Source organism: Trachurus trachurus, assembly GCF_905171665.1.
Source record: "Trachurus trachurus genome assembly, chromosome: 19".
NCBI classification, from domain to species: Eukaryota; Metazoa; Chordata; class Actinopteri; order Carangiformes; family Carangidae; genus Trachurus; species Trachurus trachurus.
The window spans coordinates 7718804-7734630 of record NC_139913.1 but is presented as its reverse complement, the minus strand read 5'-3'; the positions used below and the strand labels follow the sequence as shown (position 1 = coordinate 7734630).

General features: G+C 40.6%; 1 protein-coding gene across 1 annotated transcript in view; it reads left to right on the top strand.

The window, feature by feature from the left end:
- LOC311003156 (testican-2) overlaps positions 1-15827 on the top strand; it is a gene marked incomplete at its 5' end in the record, with an annotated part of 43227 nt that overhangs the window by 23675 nt on the left and 3725 nt on the right. Inside the window, 5 exons of the mRNA XM_083994841.1 lie at positions 5735-5849; positions 13051-13159; positions 13732-13850; positions 14977-15092; positions 15221-15439. Of these exons, the coding sequence (XP_083850967.1) occupies positions 5735-5849; positions 13051-13159; positions 13732-13850; positions 14977-15092; positions 15221-15439 (678 nt within the window). The remainder of the gene's footprint in view (positions 1-5734; positions 5850-13050; positions 13160-13731; positions 13851-14976; positions 15093-15220; positions 15440-15827) is intronic.

Below are 15827 nucleotides of genomic sequence, written 5' to 3'. Positions count from 1 at the left end.
TAATATTTATCAGAGCTAAATCTTTTCAGTTTCAGATGGGCGCTACTACTTCTTGGCAGCCCATTAACAGGTCTTTTGCAGATTTTTTTTTTCCTTTTGTGCAGGCCCACTGAAGTACTTTATTAAATACATGCTCTGACAATCTGGATGAAAGACAAATGGTAGATGATTGAGGATGCTGTCCAGCTTCAAGACGTCACTCTAAGCAGAGAATTCAGATGTGACCACCACAGACTCGACAGGGACGGAGCTGATAGATTACTGGAAAGCAGCCACGCTTTGATGTGTTTTTGATCACCAAAAAAAACTCCGGGAGATTGGACGCAGGCTCGGTGCAGTCACGTTGCCTTTGTTGACATGATTACAAGAGGATTTAGAGCCCATAATGGCCCCCTTATAGGCCCCGGTCCTGCACTGAATTCTCAATGCAGCGCCGTTGCGAACAACAGCCAGGAGAGCAGGCGAGGTGAAAAACACACTTGATCTTTAATGCAAATTAAATCTTGTGTTTGGATTCCATTTTCAATATGTAGGAGTTGTACAAGAATACCATATGAGGGATGTGCTTGGGTTTAAGCTGTTGCTTGGAGGCAGACTTGAAGTGAGGGTGCTTATGAATGCTGAACATAGAGGGAATGAGAGAGCTGCACATCAGCATCTGAAGCTGTACTGAAGACACCGAGCTGTGTTTCTATGGGAACATATAGTACAGCAAAGCAATCTTGTCTTACTTAACATGATGAAAAAAAATATCTAAGGTTAAGACCTGAACTACATGAAGTGAGGCGTGAATACAAAATACTTTATGTTTCTTGGATTACTTCATGAATATCAATAGAGGACATGGCTGTTAGGCTTTAAACCCCTATAATCAACATTTTTTATATGTATGGTATGAATGGAATGAAGAGAAAAAACCCCATTTATCTTGCCATACAACGGTTATGTACACCGTTGCCCATAAAGTTGGAATAAAATATATATATTTTCTACCTCTTCTCATGAAATGATTGTGACAATGTGATTAATTCTTGATATATAAAATGTATCTCTTATCAAAACTTTATTGATCAATCTCTTCCCCCAGACTTTGGGGGTATTAAACAATAGGATTAAGGATTTGTTTCAATTCTTTTTTCAACCTTTTTCAGTTCAACAGAAACACATATTCGGGGGGATTTCATGGATAAGAATGTCTAATATTGCTCTTTCAATGTCACTCAATCACTAATATTGAGTATGGCCGGCCACCCCATAACATAATAATAAGATGTTGTGGCATACTGTCCACAAGCATGAATTCGTGGGTAGTGGGACTCAGTATGTGATCATTGAACCTGGTCAAAGGTAATTATTGATATGTATAGATAGGAACGAAAAGAGGAGTGTGTCTGAAAACAAAACCATTCAAACTGCATGGGCAATGGTGTATATTGTTACGTTTACAGCGACTTTCTGCTGCCTCAAATGGTCAAATCACATAATATGGCTTCAAGAAAACGTTCTACAACTCCAAATCAATTCTTCTCCACAGGTCATTTAGATGAGCCTGAAAATGTTGTTTATTTGTCTTTTGATCTTCCAGTTTTTCTTTAATAGAACGCAAATGCTTTATTGGCATGGCCTTTTCTTTTACACCTGGATTAAATTGAACCAGCAAATTCTGAAGTCATAAGGTCATAAGGTTCATCTCACTCGCCACTTCTGTACAGCTCAAGCGTTAACATCCCCCTACGAGAATGAAAAATCCAGCTCGTATGTATGATCGCCTATAACCTTGTGTGTTTTAATGCAGATGGGGATTCAGACGGAGATTAAAAATGTATTATTATTAAAATAACATGAGCAGGATTACAGAGACTTGGTGGAGTTTAGTTCTCTGGGAGCTCTCTGGATTTATTTGACTCTTCCTCCAATGTGGGTTTCACAGCACAGCACAGCACAGCCTGTAGCGTTGGTTTCCTGTGAGTGCTCCGCTGCTGCTCACCACCAGTTAAAAAACAATAAAACTCCACAAATGAAAGCGAGAATATAGTTTACGGGATATTACACTGAAAAACACAGAGTTTGGTTCCTTGCCCCCATAAAAGTTTATGGTCCGTGACTGGAACCTGTGTTAAACCTGCCATTGAAATATACAGTGACAGTCTCTGAAAGATCAACCAGAAGAAAGCCTGCAGAAAACCTCAGTGATGAGTTTCACTAAAGAGAGAACTGATGTGATCCGTTGAAGCATGCTACAGAAAATACGAGATGTCTTTACCTTCTTTGTTGTCAAGAAAATAGTCAAAATGATGCGTCGGGTTTGATTTCTGGGAGGTTTTACGTCCTAAATCAAAAGCGAAGTTGGAGACAAATGTGCCGTCATCCGTGGAGTCTGGATATTGTTCAGCCGTGGGGGGTTAAATCATGACAGAGCAGAATACCTGTTGGAGCAGATGAAGTGAATAAAAGTCAAGTGGTCACAAAATCTTTTATATGGAATGACTGTTTCAAGTTTATGAGCTATCAGCACTGGCAGAATCCAGCTATCTGTCTTTGAGCTGCTCTGCACAGCCTAAATGCTACGTCTGGTATTTTTTATGAGTTTCTCCAACACTGAGAAGTTGCTCCTAGATAAACGGATTTGTAATTCAATTACAATAGACGGATAATGTAATAAAAAAAACCATCCGCATATTACAGATACTCATTTCTTTTCTTTTTGACTATTCATGAGTCGTCGCCTTTGATATGGAGGCTGCTAGTTTATTTCTATGCTAATACAACTGAAGTCCTGCTCTACCTCACTCCTAGTTTCTGGTGTTTCCATTCAACAGCATGTCTCGTTGCTCTGTAGTTGTTCAGTAGCCCTGCAGACAAACTATGTAACAAAACAGATCAGATTGAACCCAAAAGATACAGTATAACTGTGCAAAGGCTGAACAGTTGTCTGAATGTATTATTTTGAAAATAAATAATAACATAAAATGGATGGAAATGTTCAATCTGCACTAAAATAACATGTCAAATTCATATTTGCACAAATTAGAAAAGAAACTGTCAAAACATGAAAACATCTTCAAATATCCAATGATCCTGCTTTCCCATCTATTCATCCATCTATTCATCCATCTATTCATCCATCTATTCATCCATCCATCCATCCATCCATCCATCCATCCATCCATCCATCCATCCATCCATCCATCCATCCATCCATCCATCCATCCATCCATCCATCCATCCATCCATCCATCCAGAGGAACCTGGTGAACCCACTGAAAGACCTTAAACCCAGAGCCTTCTTGTTTTGAGGCAGCAGTGTTTGTCATAAAATCGTATACTTTTTTTGCACAGCTATATCTTACAGCAATCCAAGCACCCATAGATGCAGCTATACAGCATGTCTCCAATTATATTCTCGTTCCTCCATAACATATTGTTGAATCACCCTTTTTGCCGAAGGCCAATCAGTTGTTTGTATCCGAACTAAAATGAAAACTAAAGAACAAACAAACAAAACCAAGTTTTAAAATACCAAGCCCCATTTGTATTCTGTGTCATCTCCTTTACCCGAACCTGAGAAAAAAGATCAAGATGTTCTATCTTCAAACATGTTTTTTTTTCTTATCTCCTGTCTGCCCGGATTAAACCCAGCTGCTTCGCTCTGCTCCTCTTCCATAAAGTGTTTTATAAGTCTGCCGTGCACGCCGCGTGTCTGTGCGCGACTAAGAGTTTCAGAGCTCTGAGAGTCAGTTGGTTTTTTGGTCAGACTTCTCAGCAGTTGTTCAGACACGCAGCCTCTTCTCACCAGTGTCTCTGGGTCCCCTCGGAGACGTCTTGTCATCCACCGATCTCATAAGAGTCCACTGTTTTCTCATACCTCCCTCCTGTAGCATCAAAGTCTCACCTAGTGGCTGCCGGATTTGTTGGCAGAGACACCTCGTCTGTTGACCGTGTTGACTACAAAGCAGCTGCTTGAAGCTGACTCAGGTTTTCACAGTTTAAATTTCTCTCGCTCACTGCCGCTCGCCACTCACTCTTAAATTTATCTGAACATGCGAGGGGCCTCTCCGGCAGAGGCGGCAAATGGAGTTGGGGACGGTGTGACATCCAGTTTGGGATTGGCATTGACCGCAGACTGAGGAAGGTGAAGGACACAGAGCTATTTCCATCTGAGTCTATCAGTGGAAAAGAGGCTGGCATTGAACCATTCAACCCTCCAAAGATATAGAGAGAGATGCAGCAGAGGAAGGGAAGGAGGGAGGGAGAGAGAGAGAGAGAGAGAAAGCAAGCGGGGGAGGGAAGAGGATGCAAAGAAAGGGAATGTGGGAGACAAAGATGGAGTGTGCATGTTAGTGTGAGAGAGGGAAAAGGCAAGCCGGAGAGAGACAGTGATAAGTTGACATGTGGGAAGTGAGATGTGACAAGCCAAGAGAAAGAGATGCTCAATCAGCGCTGTCAGGTTTTCTCGCAATCAGAGACAGTCGTTGGAGACTGCAGGCAGTGCTATTGACGATGGGCTGCCTCGCTAATGACAGCTAGGCGTCCATGTTTTCAGCAGTGCTGACTGTAAAATCAATGGACTCATTTGTGCACACTGCTAGAATATTCTTCATTACACATTTTGTGATTTTTATTGCATACGCCTTTGAAAATGATAGTTAGGCGAAGATGGAAGATCATTATAAATGGTGTAAATACACAGACCTTGATCATGCAGCACGTTAAAATAGCTCTTTTTTCCAACTGTTTAACACATGAGTCTCTTTAAAGGGGACATGTAGGAGCCATTTTGCCTGTTTTGACAACCAGGTGGGGTATTGGGTTGGGGAAAGAGGATATAGGTAAGGGCGTAGTGAGCCTCAGGTGTGTGTGGAGTGGGAGAGCAAAACGTTTTCTGAACATGATTGACCGAGATTTATCGTGATCTAACGTGTTTGAGCGTGATAGAGTGATTTGACCGTGATGAAGGGTGATGTATGACTCACTCACCTCAGAGCAGCAATACAGTGCCTTACCTGAATTGTTTGTGTCAATAAATAATTACCATATGCAAAAGAAACCTCACGTGTGGACACTGGTTTGTGGACACGCGTCCGGAGAGTTTCCACATCTGCACGCCCAGGAACTTAATTATACACTTTTTATTGGTAAAAAGATTGTACAAGGACATATTATGGAAATATCACTTTTTGAAGGCTCTTTAACATATATTTGGGTGTTTGTCTTGCCTTCCGGCCCTCAAAATGTGAGAATTGACCAAAAAATATTTAATTTGCAGGCTCCCTAGATTGAAATCCATGTGGTTTTATGAGCTGTTCCCTCAGATGTCTTCAGTGATGTAACTAGCTTTCAAATTTGCACAACCCCACCCCTACCTGGTACCAGTAAAAGGGGCGGGGCGAGCAGTGGCTGATTTGCATTTAAAGGGACAGGCTTTGAAACCAGCCGTTCTGAACAGGGCTGTTTTGAGCAGATGAAAAGAGAGCTGTGATGTTTGATCCTTGGGGTATTTTGACCACAGCATGTCACAGACATGTCTTTAAGACACCTGGTAACTATTTTAATTTGTGGAAAAGGGGCAGAATATGTCTCCTTTAAAACATGAATAACAAACAGCAAGAAGTTCTATGTTTTTTCCTGCAGGTGGAGAAAAAATATACAAATATATTAGAGTAAAAAAAACACCTGAGCTGTGATTGACACCTCTGGATGGATTTTTTCAGTGCTGTTTGTTTTGTGTTTGCAGCTATGGACACCACCAAGGACCCATGCCAGAATGTGAAGTGCAGCCGCCACAAGGTGTGCGTCGCTCAAGGCTACCAGAGGGCCATGTGTGTCAATCGCAAGAAAGTGGAGCACAGGTAGGTGGAGAAGTGGTTTGTGTTTCTGTTTTTTTGTTTTTTTGTTTTTTTGCAAGACAGGGCCGCATGGATGTTTGTTTGTTTTTTTGAAGATTTCTGTGCTGACACGACACAGGCTTTTCAGTGGCAACCCGCCGTTAGCTGTGTGTCGGTTAAAAGCCTTTCAATGTCTGGTTGGAGAGCTATTGATTAGAGTCTGTAACAGGGCCAGAGAGTGTCATGAGTCAGGAGTGAAGTCATTTTTGATGGAACAGTCCTGCTGTGAAATGACTAATTAACTGCGTGCATGGAAGGTGGCAAAGTGAGCACAGAGAGTTATGGAAGCAAATGAGGCCCATAAAGATTTGACACATAAGCTGAATATCTCATTTTGAACTTTCATCACACATCATACTTTTTTATTTTTTTATTTTAAATATTTGGCTTGGTCAGATCTGAATTGTAGCCATATCTTAATTTTACTGTCAGAGGCAATTTAAAGCAGAAGTAAGTGATATATTTGTGTTAATATAAGTCTTAAATAGTTATATCTTCCGACAGCAATCACTTACATAGAGTGTTTGGTCTGAAACACGGGTCTGTCAGTCACTCTGCTCTGCTCTGAGTCGAGGAGAAAACATTTATCGTATCCTACAGTTTTTATCCAATGAGGAGAGAGAACGGCATGCAGGGCTGTGTGTGCAGCCAAGGGACGCCGTGAATGTGGCGACGTAGGGACGAGGACTGTTATGGTGCGTTCAAGGAAACTCGTATTTTTCCGACCGTGAAGTCGTACCAGTTCGATCTGGTACGAGTTCACCGGTCGGAAGTTACGAGTGGCCGTTATAGTGACTTTCACCGGTAAAACAGGTCGGAAAAACACGAGTGGGTTGCCTGGAACGCTACAAAGTCGTAAGTTGTGACTTGAAGCTGTAATTTACGATTTCAAAAGCCTGCCTGGAACGCAGCATTAGCGAAAACGACCGAACCACTTACTTCTGCTTTAAGTATCCTGATTTTTTTTACATCTGAATTTGGCTAGATGAATTTGAGCAATTTTAAATGATGAATTAAACTAGTTTTCTTTAAAAAAAAAAATTGGCTACCTACTCTTATGAACCTTAAGAAATATGCACACTTAACATAAAAGTTTTGAAATTTGAAACCGATAATTGAACATTTCAAAAGGAAGGAATTCGCACCACATTAATTCGGAGAGATGATTTCCAAAGTAAGATATTCGAGTGCTTTGACTTCACTGGTATTTGAATATTACATTAATAATGACCTGATTTGGCTTCCCAGTGCGCAGGGGCTGCAGACAAGGGTGCCCCCTGTCACCTTTATTATTTATATTGTTTATTGAACCTTTAGCTGAGGCCATCAGAGCTAATCCTGATATATCTGGAGTTAGGGTAGGTGAAGAAAACCACATAATTTCCCTATTTGCCGATGATGTTCTTTTATATCTGAATAAACCTGAGAAATCAATTCCGGCAGTTTTACATACCATAGCCACATTCAGTGCCTTATCAGGTTATAAGATTAACCTTGGGAAATCAGTCGCTACGCCCTTTAATATTCCCCAGGATATGTCAATTCAATCTCCTTTTCAAGTGTCCAGGAGGGGTTTCAAATATTTAGGCATCTTTGTCACCCCTGACTTAAACAACCTGTTTGAAACTAATTACTCACCTCTAATTCAAAAGATTAAAAATGATCTGACAAAATGGACCTCCCTCCCAACCTCTCTCCTTGGGAGAATCAACACTATAAAAATGAATGTTCTCCCTCGATTGAACTATTTATTTCAAAATCTCCCGTGCTATTTGACCCCTGCCTTTTTTAAGTCACTGAATTCCCATATCTCTCGCTATATTTGGAATAATAAACATCCAAGAGTTAAGTTTTCTTTACTTACCAAGCCAAAAGACCTGGGAGGCCTGTCCCTGCCAAATTTACAATTATATTATTGGTCTGCACAACTTAAAACAATGTCAAATTGGTTTATGAACAGGAAAGATTCTCTATGGTTGGGTCTTGAATCCTTATTTTGTTATCCCCGAAGGCTTAACTCCCTTCCTTTTATCAATAATATAGATCAATTAAATCTTCACAAGAATAACATAATTATTTATAACACACTGTTGGCTTGGCGAGATGCAAAGAAATACCTTAATATCGATCCTGCCATCTCTCTTTGTTCTCCCCTAGCTCTGAATCCAGATTTACCAGCACAGATTAGGAGTATTGGTTTGTTGGATTGGATGTCTAAGGGTCTGTCAAACTTTACAGACCTGTTGGACTCTGACTCGGTTAAATCATTTGAGCAAATCAGGACTGGTTTTAATATTCCTCACAAAGATTTTTATAAGTATCTCCAAATTCGCCACTTTGTAGAATCTCTCTTGAAGACAGGCGGGATACGTATGAGATTGTCAGAACTGGAAAACACTATAGTTCTGGCAAAGACTCCTAAAGGTCTGATTTCCAAGATTTATACTTCTTTACTTTATTCTGATTCTTCTGGTTATGACTCTCTGAAGTTGTTGTGGGAGCGTGATTTGGAGGTGACGTTTACTCCTGTAAACTGGGACAAGATCTGCAGCGGGATTTTTCCTAAATGTACTTCAATCTCTATACATGAACAGAACTTTAAATTTTTTCACAGAACTTACTATACTCCTGTTCGCCTCCAGAAAATGTTTCCTGACACTTCCAACCTTTGTTTTAAATGTAAGACACAAAAAGGTACATTTATCCATGTGTTTTGGTCATGTGACCACATCCAGACTTTCTGGAAGGGGGTTCACTCTGTAATCCAGGAGGTCACTGGTAAACAGTTTTTGTTGACTTCTTCTTTCTTTTTACTCAACCATGATGCTCCAGACAATTCTTTGGACACAGACACGAAATCTCTATTGACAATTCTTTTGTTTCTGGCTAAAAAATGTATCTTGCTGCGGTGGTCGACTCCCCAGGTCCCCACAGTCGACATGTGGATATCACAGATTTCTGCTCTTATTCCTCTCGAGAAGTTGACTCATGACCTCAATCACAAATCAGACAAATTTTGGAGGATCTGGGAACCATTACACTCCTTTTTACAGAAGCTTTAACTCAGCATCTGTCCATGCAAGATGAGGACTGCCAGTTTTGTTTTTTTTGTTTTTCCCTTTAACTTATTCTGTGTTTGTGCTCTTCATTTACCTGTCTCTCTTTATTTATTTATTTATTTTTATTTTTATTTACTTATTCACTTTATGTATACGTACATCGCAGCGCTCACTGTTGGTTTGGGGTGGGTTTTCTTTTTCTTTTTCTTTTCTTTTTTAGATGTTCTGTTGTGTCCTGTTTGTACTTATAAAACTGAAAAAACCAATAAAAAAGAGTATTAAAAAAATAATAATAATAATGACCTGATTTGAATATTTCATTGATAATTACTTGAATTATTCAGCAGTGATTAAACTTTAAAATTAAGTGTTTAGTTGCTTTGTGGCGATTACCTGTTCTCACATGGGCTTCACACACGCCTACACTTGCAATCGTGACAGCTCTGCTCCAATCAGAAACAGAGGAGAGAGATGCTGGTCTAATGACTTTCACTTAATGTCAAGGGTACGTACCTCATCATTAATTAATGCATAACTAATATATGACTCGTGATGATCTAATGCATGATGTATCATGAACTCCCGTGGCTCAGTCTTAATTATAAATGAAGCCACTATTACTTAGTTTAATTACTTAAAACTACATGGATCATCAGTTTGTGAACTCATACATATATGTACTTAAGACAGAAAAATAATTGCATCTGCGAAAGTGAGAAGGCACCAGATTATTACATTTAATGCAAACATTGTGAAATTGGCTAAGGAGACTTTGATGAGCTTCTTCACTGTATCTGATTGAAGCTTGCTCTGTTTGAGTCATATTGTGAGGACCATAAATACAAGCAGCTGAGGCAGAATATACTCATCCAGGCCTCTAATTAGGGACAAATCTCACCAAACACCCTCAGTCCCAAAATCACTGCAACTCATCATTTTAGTTCCATGACTAAAATCCCAAATTAACACAAATAAATCTGATACAGCTGATTAAAGAGGAGCTCTGTATCCGTGTACATGTTTAACATTCAGTGTGAGTATGTAACGTAATTTAAAACTGCTTTAATCTATATTTTTAATTGGATTGATATAATAACTTGTATGTTGCAAATGAGTTGTAAAAAGCAAGGTCTTTATTCTTCAACCCTGTCAAAAAACAAAATCTTATTTTTCTTGTGTGTGGAGAATACTTTAGAGCCGTTGCCACAAGTCTGATCCAATTCTGTGTCCAAAGCTGTTGTAGTGACAGTCACACTAGGATCCCAGACACACTTTTAGAGCTATCAAACGATGTATAATTTGTCAAAGTTGCATGAAGATTGAGTCTGGTACAGATCTAAACAGTGAAGCCAAAGATGATTTTACAGTGTTTTTTAAATTAATGTGAGAACACTTAATGTTCGGTCAATAAGGGCCTCATGCAGCCACTAGAAAAAACAAAAAAATAGGCATAACATTGTTGAACAGAAATGTTACTAATATTAGCAACCATTATCTACCAGACAAAGTAAGGCTGTAGCAGCAGAACCTCTCAGCTTTTAAATAAGGGTTTGTTTTAATGGTTATAAATGCAATTTCTTTTTTGTTAGCAGAGTAGTTCTTAGAAACGTACATGGTTTACTGTGACGGAACAACAGTCAAACTTTTGTCAGTGGCTTGAAGCCCATGGAAGTAACTTTTTGAAAAATTCTTGTTCATTACATTTAATAATCGAGTCCTTTTTATAACCGTAACATGGCACTGAACTGTAAATGTTCAGAATTATTTTCAAAAAGGAAAAATAAATGTCCATTTTACTGACTGTCACTTAGCAACAGTACATCTCAAACCACTCAGACCCTGAGATTACTTCGTACTTGACCTTTTATGTTGAAAATAGTGTGTTACCAAACTTTCTCTAAGACGGCAGCTTTAGAAATCATGGCACAGACTAATCATTGGAAGTGGACACAGAGGAGTGAGAAGGAGAGGACGAAAACATGACAACCAAAACCTGTAGAAAACTCACAGGGATTTATGCAAGTATCTCAGATGCTCCACCCCTTCCTAAGACTCTTTGGTTTTCTGTAGTAAATCTCTCAAAAAAGCATTTATCGGTTCCTTCGCACATTCATCCCACTTTGACTGAAAAACAAATGAGCAGGGTTGCGGCCTGAAAAGAATTAATGGAGTGAATTATTACTACCTGCAAAGCCTATCTGCAGCGGCAGGCATTTATCTTTTTCAATAAAGTGCTTCATTTACAGAGTCACTCCAGAGATGAGAGAGACTGTGTCGAGTAATGGGTAATAAGCACGAACGCAGCCGCACTAAACCATCCCAGCATCATTAAGTAGCAGCCTCCGAAGTCGTGCTGCAGACTAGAGAGCCTCGACGTTGGTGCTCACTGAACATGCAGTCAATCACCGTGTGAGAGGAGAGCAAGCAAAGGGAAGTTTTATGAAGCGGTGCGTACAAATATTAACAAGCAGATTATGACTTTCTGGTAATTATGATCAGAAATGTCTGTTTCAGTTGTATTGATGTCGTAGTTGACGGCGGACTGATAGCAATGAGTTGTAGTCTAATAAAAACATCTTGTTGGAGAGGATTTGTAGCTGTAACAGAGTTTGACCTCAGTAGGCTGTGAGGCTTTAAAGGGCCAGTTCACCCATTAAAGAAAAAACATCTATTCTTGTGGTGGTTGTATTAGTTTGGAGTTTGTGTACAGCATTGAAACCTCAACATTCAACAGCAGAGTGTCTTCTCCAAATCAGTGTCCCGTTACATCCCAATCAGTTTTTTTTTTTTTGCAGATGCTTTTGTCCAAAGCAGTTCACCAGTAAGTGCTATCAAAGTTGACAGCAGCAAGAGCTGGGTGTCTCCAAAAAACTGAAAGTGCATCCCTCTTCTAAAGAAAACTGAAAGCACATTGAGTGCCACAGTAGAAGTCTACTTAAGCTTGCTGCTGTTGTTGTTGTTGTTTTGTTTTTTTAAAGAGATGAGACATGAATGGTTCAGGGTGTCGAGATGTTGTGTGAAAAGGGGGCGACGCGGTGACTCTGCCATTCTGGCGTCAAAGTGAACTCAACTGCTGAGGAGGAGGAGGAGGAGGAAGAGACAGGCATCTGTTATCTGTTACTCTGGATCATCCACAGACCTCTCTGTCAACAGTTATCACCGGAGCTGCTGTCTACCAAAGAAATAGTCCATCAGAAGACTGTTGAGGGAGTAGCTGTTCCTGGAAAGACTCAAGCACACTGTTCCTGGAAAGAGTTATGAGCCACGTTAGAGGCAAAACTAGTGAAGACACTGGTGGTGGTTGTTTAAATAATAATAATACGCTTCCTATATTTAAACATATTGTAATGTCACAAAAGTTGGTGCAGATTTAATGATGCCATAGCACCAATAAGAGTTTGATATTTGTCTCATGAAGGTAGTTTGGATTCCTATTGCATTTGACACAAACATGCATTAATATTCCTTGGGATGAACTGCACTAACTTGGATCCTCTTATTTTTCTCCAAGTCAAAACATAGTTTACCCACTTATTTATTAGGCCTATGACTCACTCTTCTCTTGCTATACCTGCAGTGACAACAACTATTGCGTTGATTTGCATAAAACTAGCAAACTAGCAAAGTAATTGGTATCTGTGTCCACTTGTCATGGTGGTTTATGTCTATGCAAAACTAATGACCATTTATTTATGTGTTTACTGCTAATTAGCAAGAGCTAACACGCCAAACTGGCGACATGGTAAACATTGTACCTGCTGAACATTAGCATGTTGTCATTTGAGCATGTTAGCATTGTGAAATCCAGCATTTTATTTTTCTTCTTTTCTTGTTCCTATCAAGCTTGAATCCACTTGTTTTGTATCAAAATAGGAGGTAAAGTCCCAAATGTAATGGCAGTATTTTTGAGGAGGTGAATTATTTCTTTTATCAGCACAAACACATTTTTCACTGGAGTGGTGATAGACAGACATCTATGGGCAAGTACTGCTGTGTAGATGTGTAGATACCTGGTTGAGTTAAAGGTAAGTGTGTTGGTGCTTTCTCTGTAATCTGGATGAATTGACATTTTTGACTTTCTCCCTTTTTATCCCTCTCATGTCCAGAGTCAAACAGCCAGAGCGCCAGGAGGAGCATGACAGCAGCTGTAAGCCTTGTCCTGTAGTAGCCTCCTCACCTGTATGTGGCTCTGATGGACACAACTACGCCTCTGAGGTAAAAAGAAAACACTGTGTTCTGCACCAGCATCTTCTCTTTTTTTTTTTTTTAAGAAAGCACTTAGACTTGAAAGCTTAGATAATTTTCCTTTTGCTTTATTACTGGCTTATGGCTCCGTAAAAAAAAAAAAAAAAAAAACCCTGAGAAGAAATGGAAAGTGGCCGTGTCATCGTTTTAAATAATGAGAGCAGTCCAGTCAAGTGCTGTTTCCTGCTATGCTGACATATACGTGGGCAGAGCAGGCCGGCACAGTTCATCACTGCTTGCGGGAGGACAAGTGCACCAGCTCAATGCGGCCGCGTGATTAATGACTGACGTTGTTTTGAGCGGCATCACCGTGCACCGGCCACTAGCAGGACTCTTTATTGATTTATGTATAGTTTTTAATTTTGACCTTGCATGGGAAGACGGCGGAAAATGACAGCTCATTCTTGCTGCCTTTCTCTAAGTGCTGTGTCTCATCTGAATGAGCAATCTCTCTTTCCTGCGGTCACCCCCATAAATATTTTAACTGCAGCCATGCCACTCTCTCTCTCCCTCCCTTCCTCCCTCTCTCTCTGTGCTTACAGTGTAAGCTGGAGCAGCAGTCCTGCCTCACGGGCAAAGACCTGAACGTCATGTGTTCTGGCTTCTGCCCGTGCGCCACAGCCTCCATCACCATCACGAATACTGACACTAAACGTGGCAAGTACCTCCTTCATTTTGTGTATTTCAGTTTTGACGTTCACATCTCCAGCCCTGGGTTACTGTCACTGCTTTCTCAAGGCAAAGCATCAAAATTAAAGGGATAGTTCACCCAAAATTCAAATTTCACTCATTATCTACTCACCCTCATGTCAACTAAGAGCTGTGAGAAGAAATTGTTGCACTGACATAGGAAGAGCAGTGAACTGAGTCACTGGGAGCTTCCGCTACAAACAAGCTTAAAACATAGACTTATTTTTTTTTTTTCTGAACAATTTCTCATGTCGGGGCTTCAATACAAGAGGGGCATTACAGACGAGCACTATGGAGGTCTTTGGATGTTTTTTGGTGTGTCTTTTTGGACAAGGAAAGTTGGTATCCATTGACAACCATTATATGGACAAATACTGCTGCACGGAGCCCCGCTGTAACTCAGAGAAGGAACAGAGGACTCTGTGAGAGAACTTCTCACACAGCTCTCAGTCGACATGAGGGTGAGTAGATAATGAGTGAAATTTGAATTTTGGGTGAACTATCCCTTTAAAAAAAAAAAGTTATGTCACACAGTACTGGTGGCCACATACGTCACACTGTTTGAAAGGAAAGGAGCTCCAATTACCTGAGACAACCAATCCACCCGATGCTTGATGTTTGGGATCAATACTCACCAATTTCAGAGATTACTGTTCGCCCAAATATCCCCCATGTGGTTCAACTGCTCTTTCAATCATGTAGTAATTAATTATTTAGAGTGTACACTATCTGTCATCGCAGCCAAACACTATTGATTGTTCGGGCTCTGGGGCACGTGAAAATGCCAATTGATCAAAGCGATGAAATGTTACTCCTGTTTTCCATCTGTACCGTTGGATTTCTAATGGATAACAGCAACCTGCTGTAGTAGAGTTAATTGCAAAGTAATGTTTTCTTTGATTAGCAGATCATACACTTACAAATCACAGCATGAAAATCCGACAGTGCACCTCAGCAGCTTTACAGTGAAGGAAACCTGTGCACTTTACATCAGTTGAGAGCTCTATGAAGCTGTGTAGAGTCCCTCGCCTGCTTGCTGTTAAGTGCCAGCCAGACTTCTGAATGCAGGGATTCCCTTTTTTTGCTCCTTAAGAGAGCTGCACCGGCCAGGACCTGGCAGACCTGGGTGACCGCTTGAGAGACTGGTTCCAACTCCTTCATGGAAACGCAAAGCGAAATAACTCTGGCAAGCTCGGAGCTGGCACCGCTTCAGGTTAGTAAACTCACAAAGCGGCTTTATTCTCCTCCCGCCTCCAAACTTACAACTCAATTGTCTATGCAGGGAAATGTAGTGTAAACAGAAAGAAGAAGCTGAAGTATTATGCAAATGATTTCTGACAGCTCTGGACAAGAGCCTGGTAGCGAGCTGCAAGGACTCCATCGGCTGGATGTTCTCGAGGCTGGACACCAACGGAGACCTTTACCTGGACCAAGCCGAGCTGGCCGCGATCAACCTGGACAAGTACGAGGTCTGCATCCGACCATTCTTCAACTCCTGCGACAGCTACAAAGACGGGAAGGTCTCTACGGCAGAGTGGTGCCTCTGCTTCTGGAGAGAAAGTGAGTAAAGAAAGCAGCGGTGTTTGAGTTGAATGTCTGTTTGGGTGAAATAACAGCAAGGTTACATCACTGGGAGATGAAAAGGTTTGCATTGACGTGACTTAAATCCATGTGGCAAAACAAGCCTTTAGAACTGTGGTCTGTAGACACTGAAAAGTGGCTGCTCTGACACATATTATTGTATGTTTGGAATGGATCTGTACCTCAACACCGGGGAAGCAGCGGCTCCCTTTAAAGGAACAGTTTGATAACTTAAGAAAGTGCATTTCCCAAAATGCTGAACCATCTCTTCAAGCCAAGTTTAGGCAGCCAATAGCAGCTATTTTAAAGCAGGATTTGGCAGCGTAATCGACATCTTCAAAACACATTCTGGTCGTCTGTGGCTTGT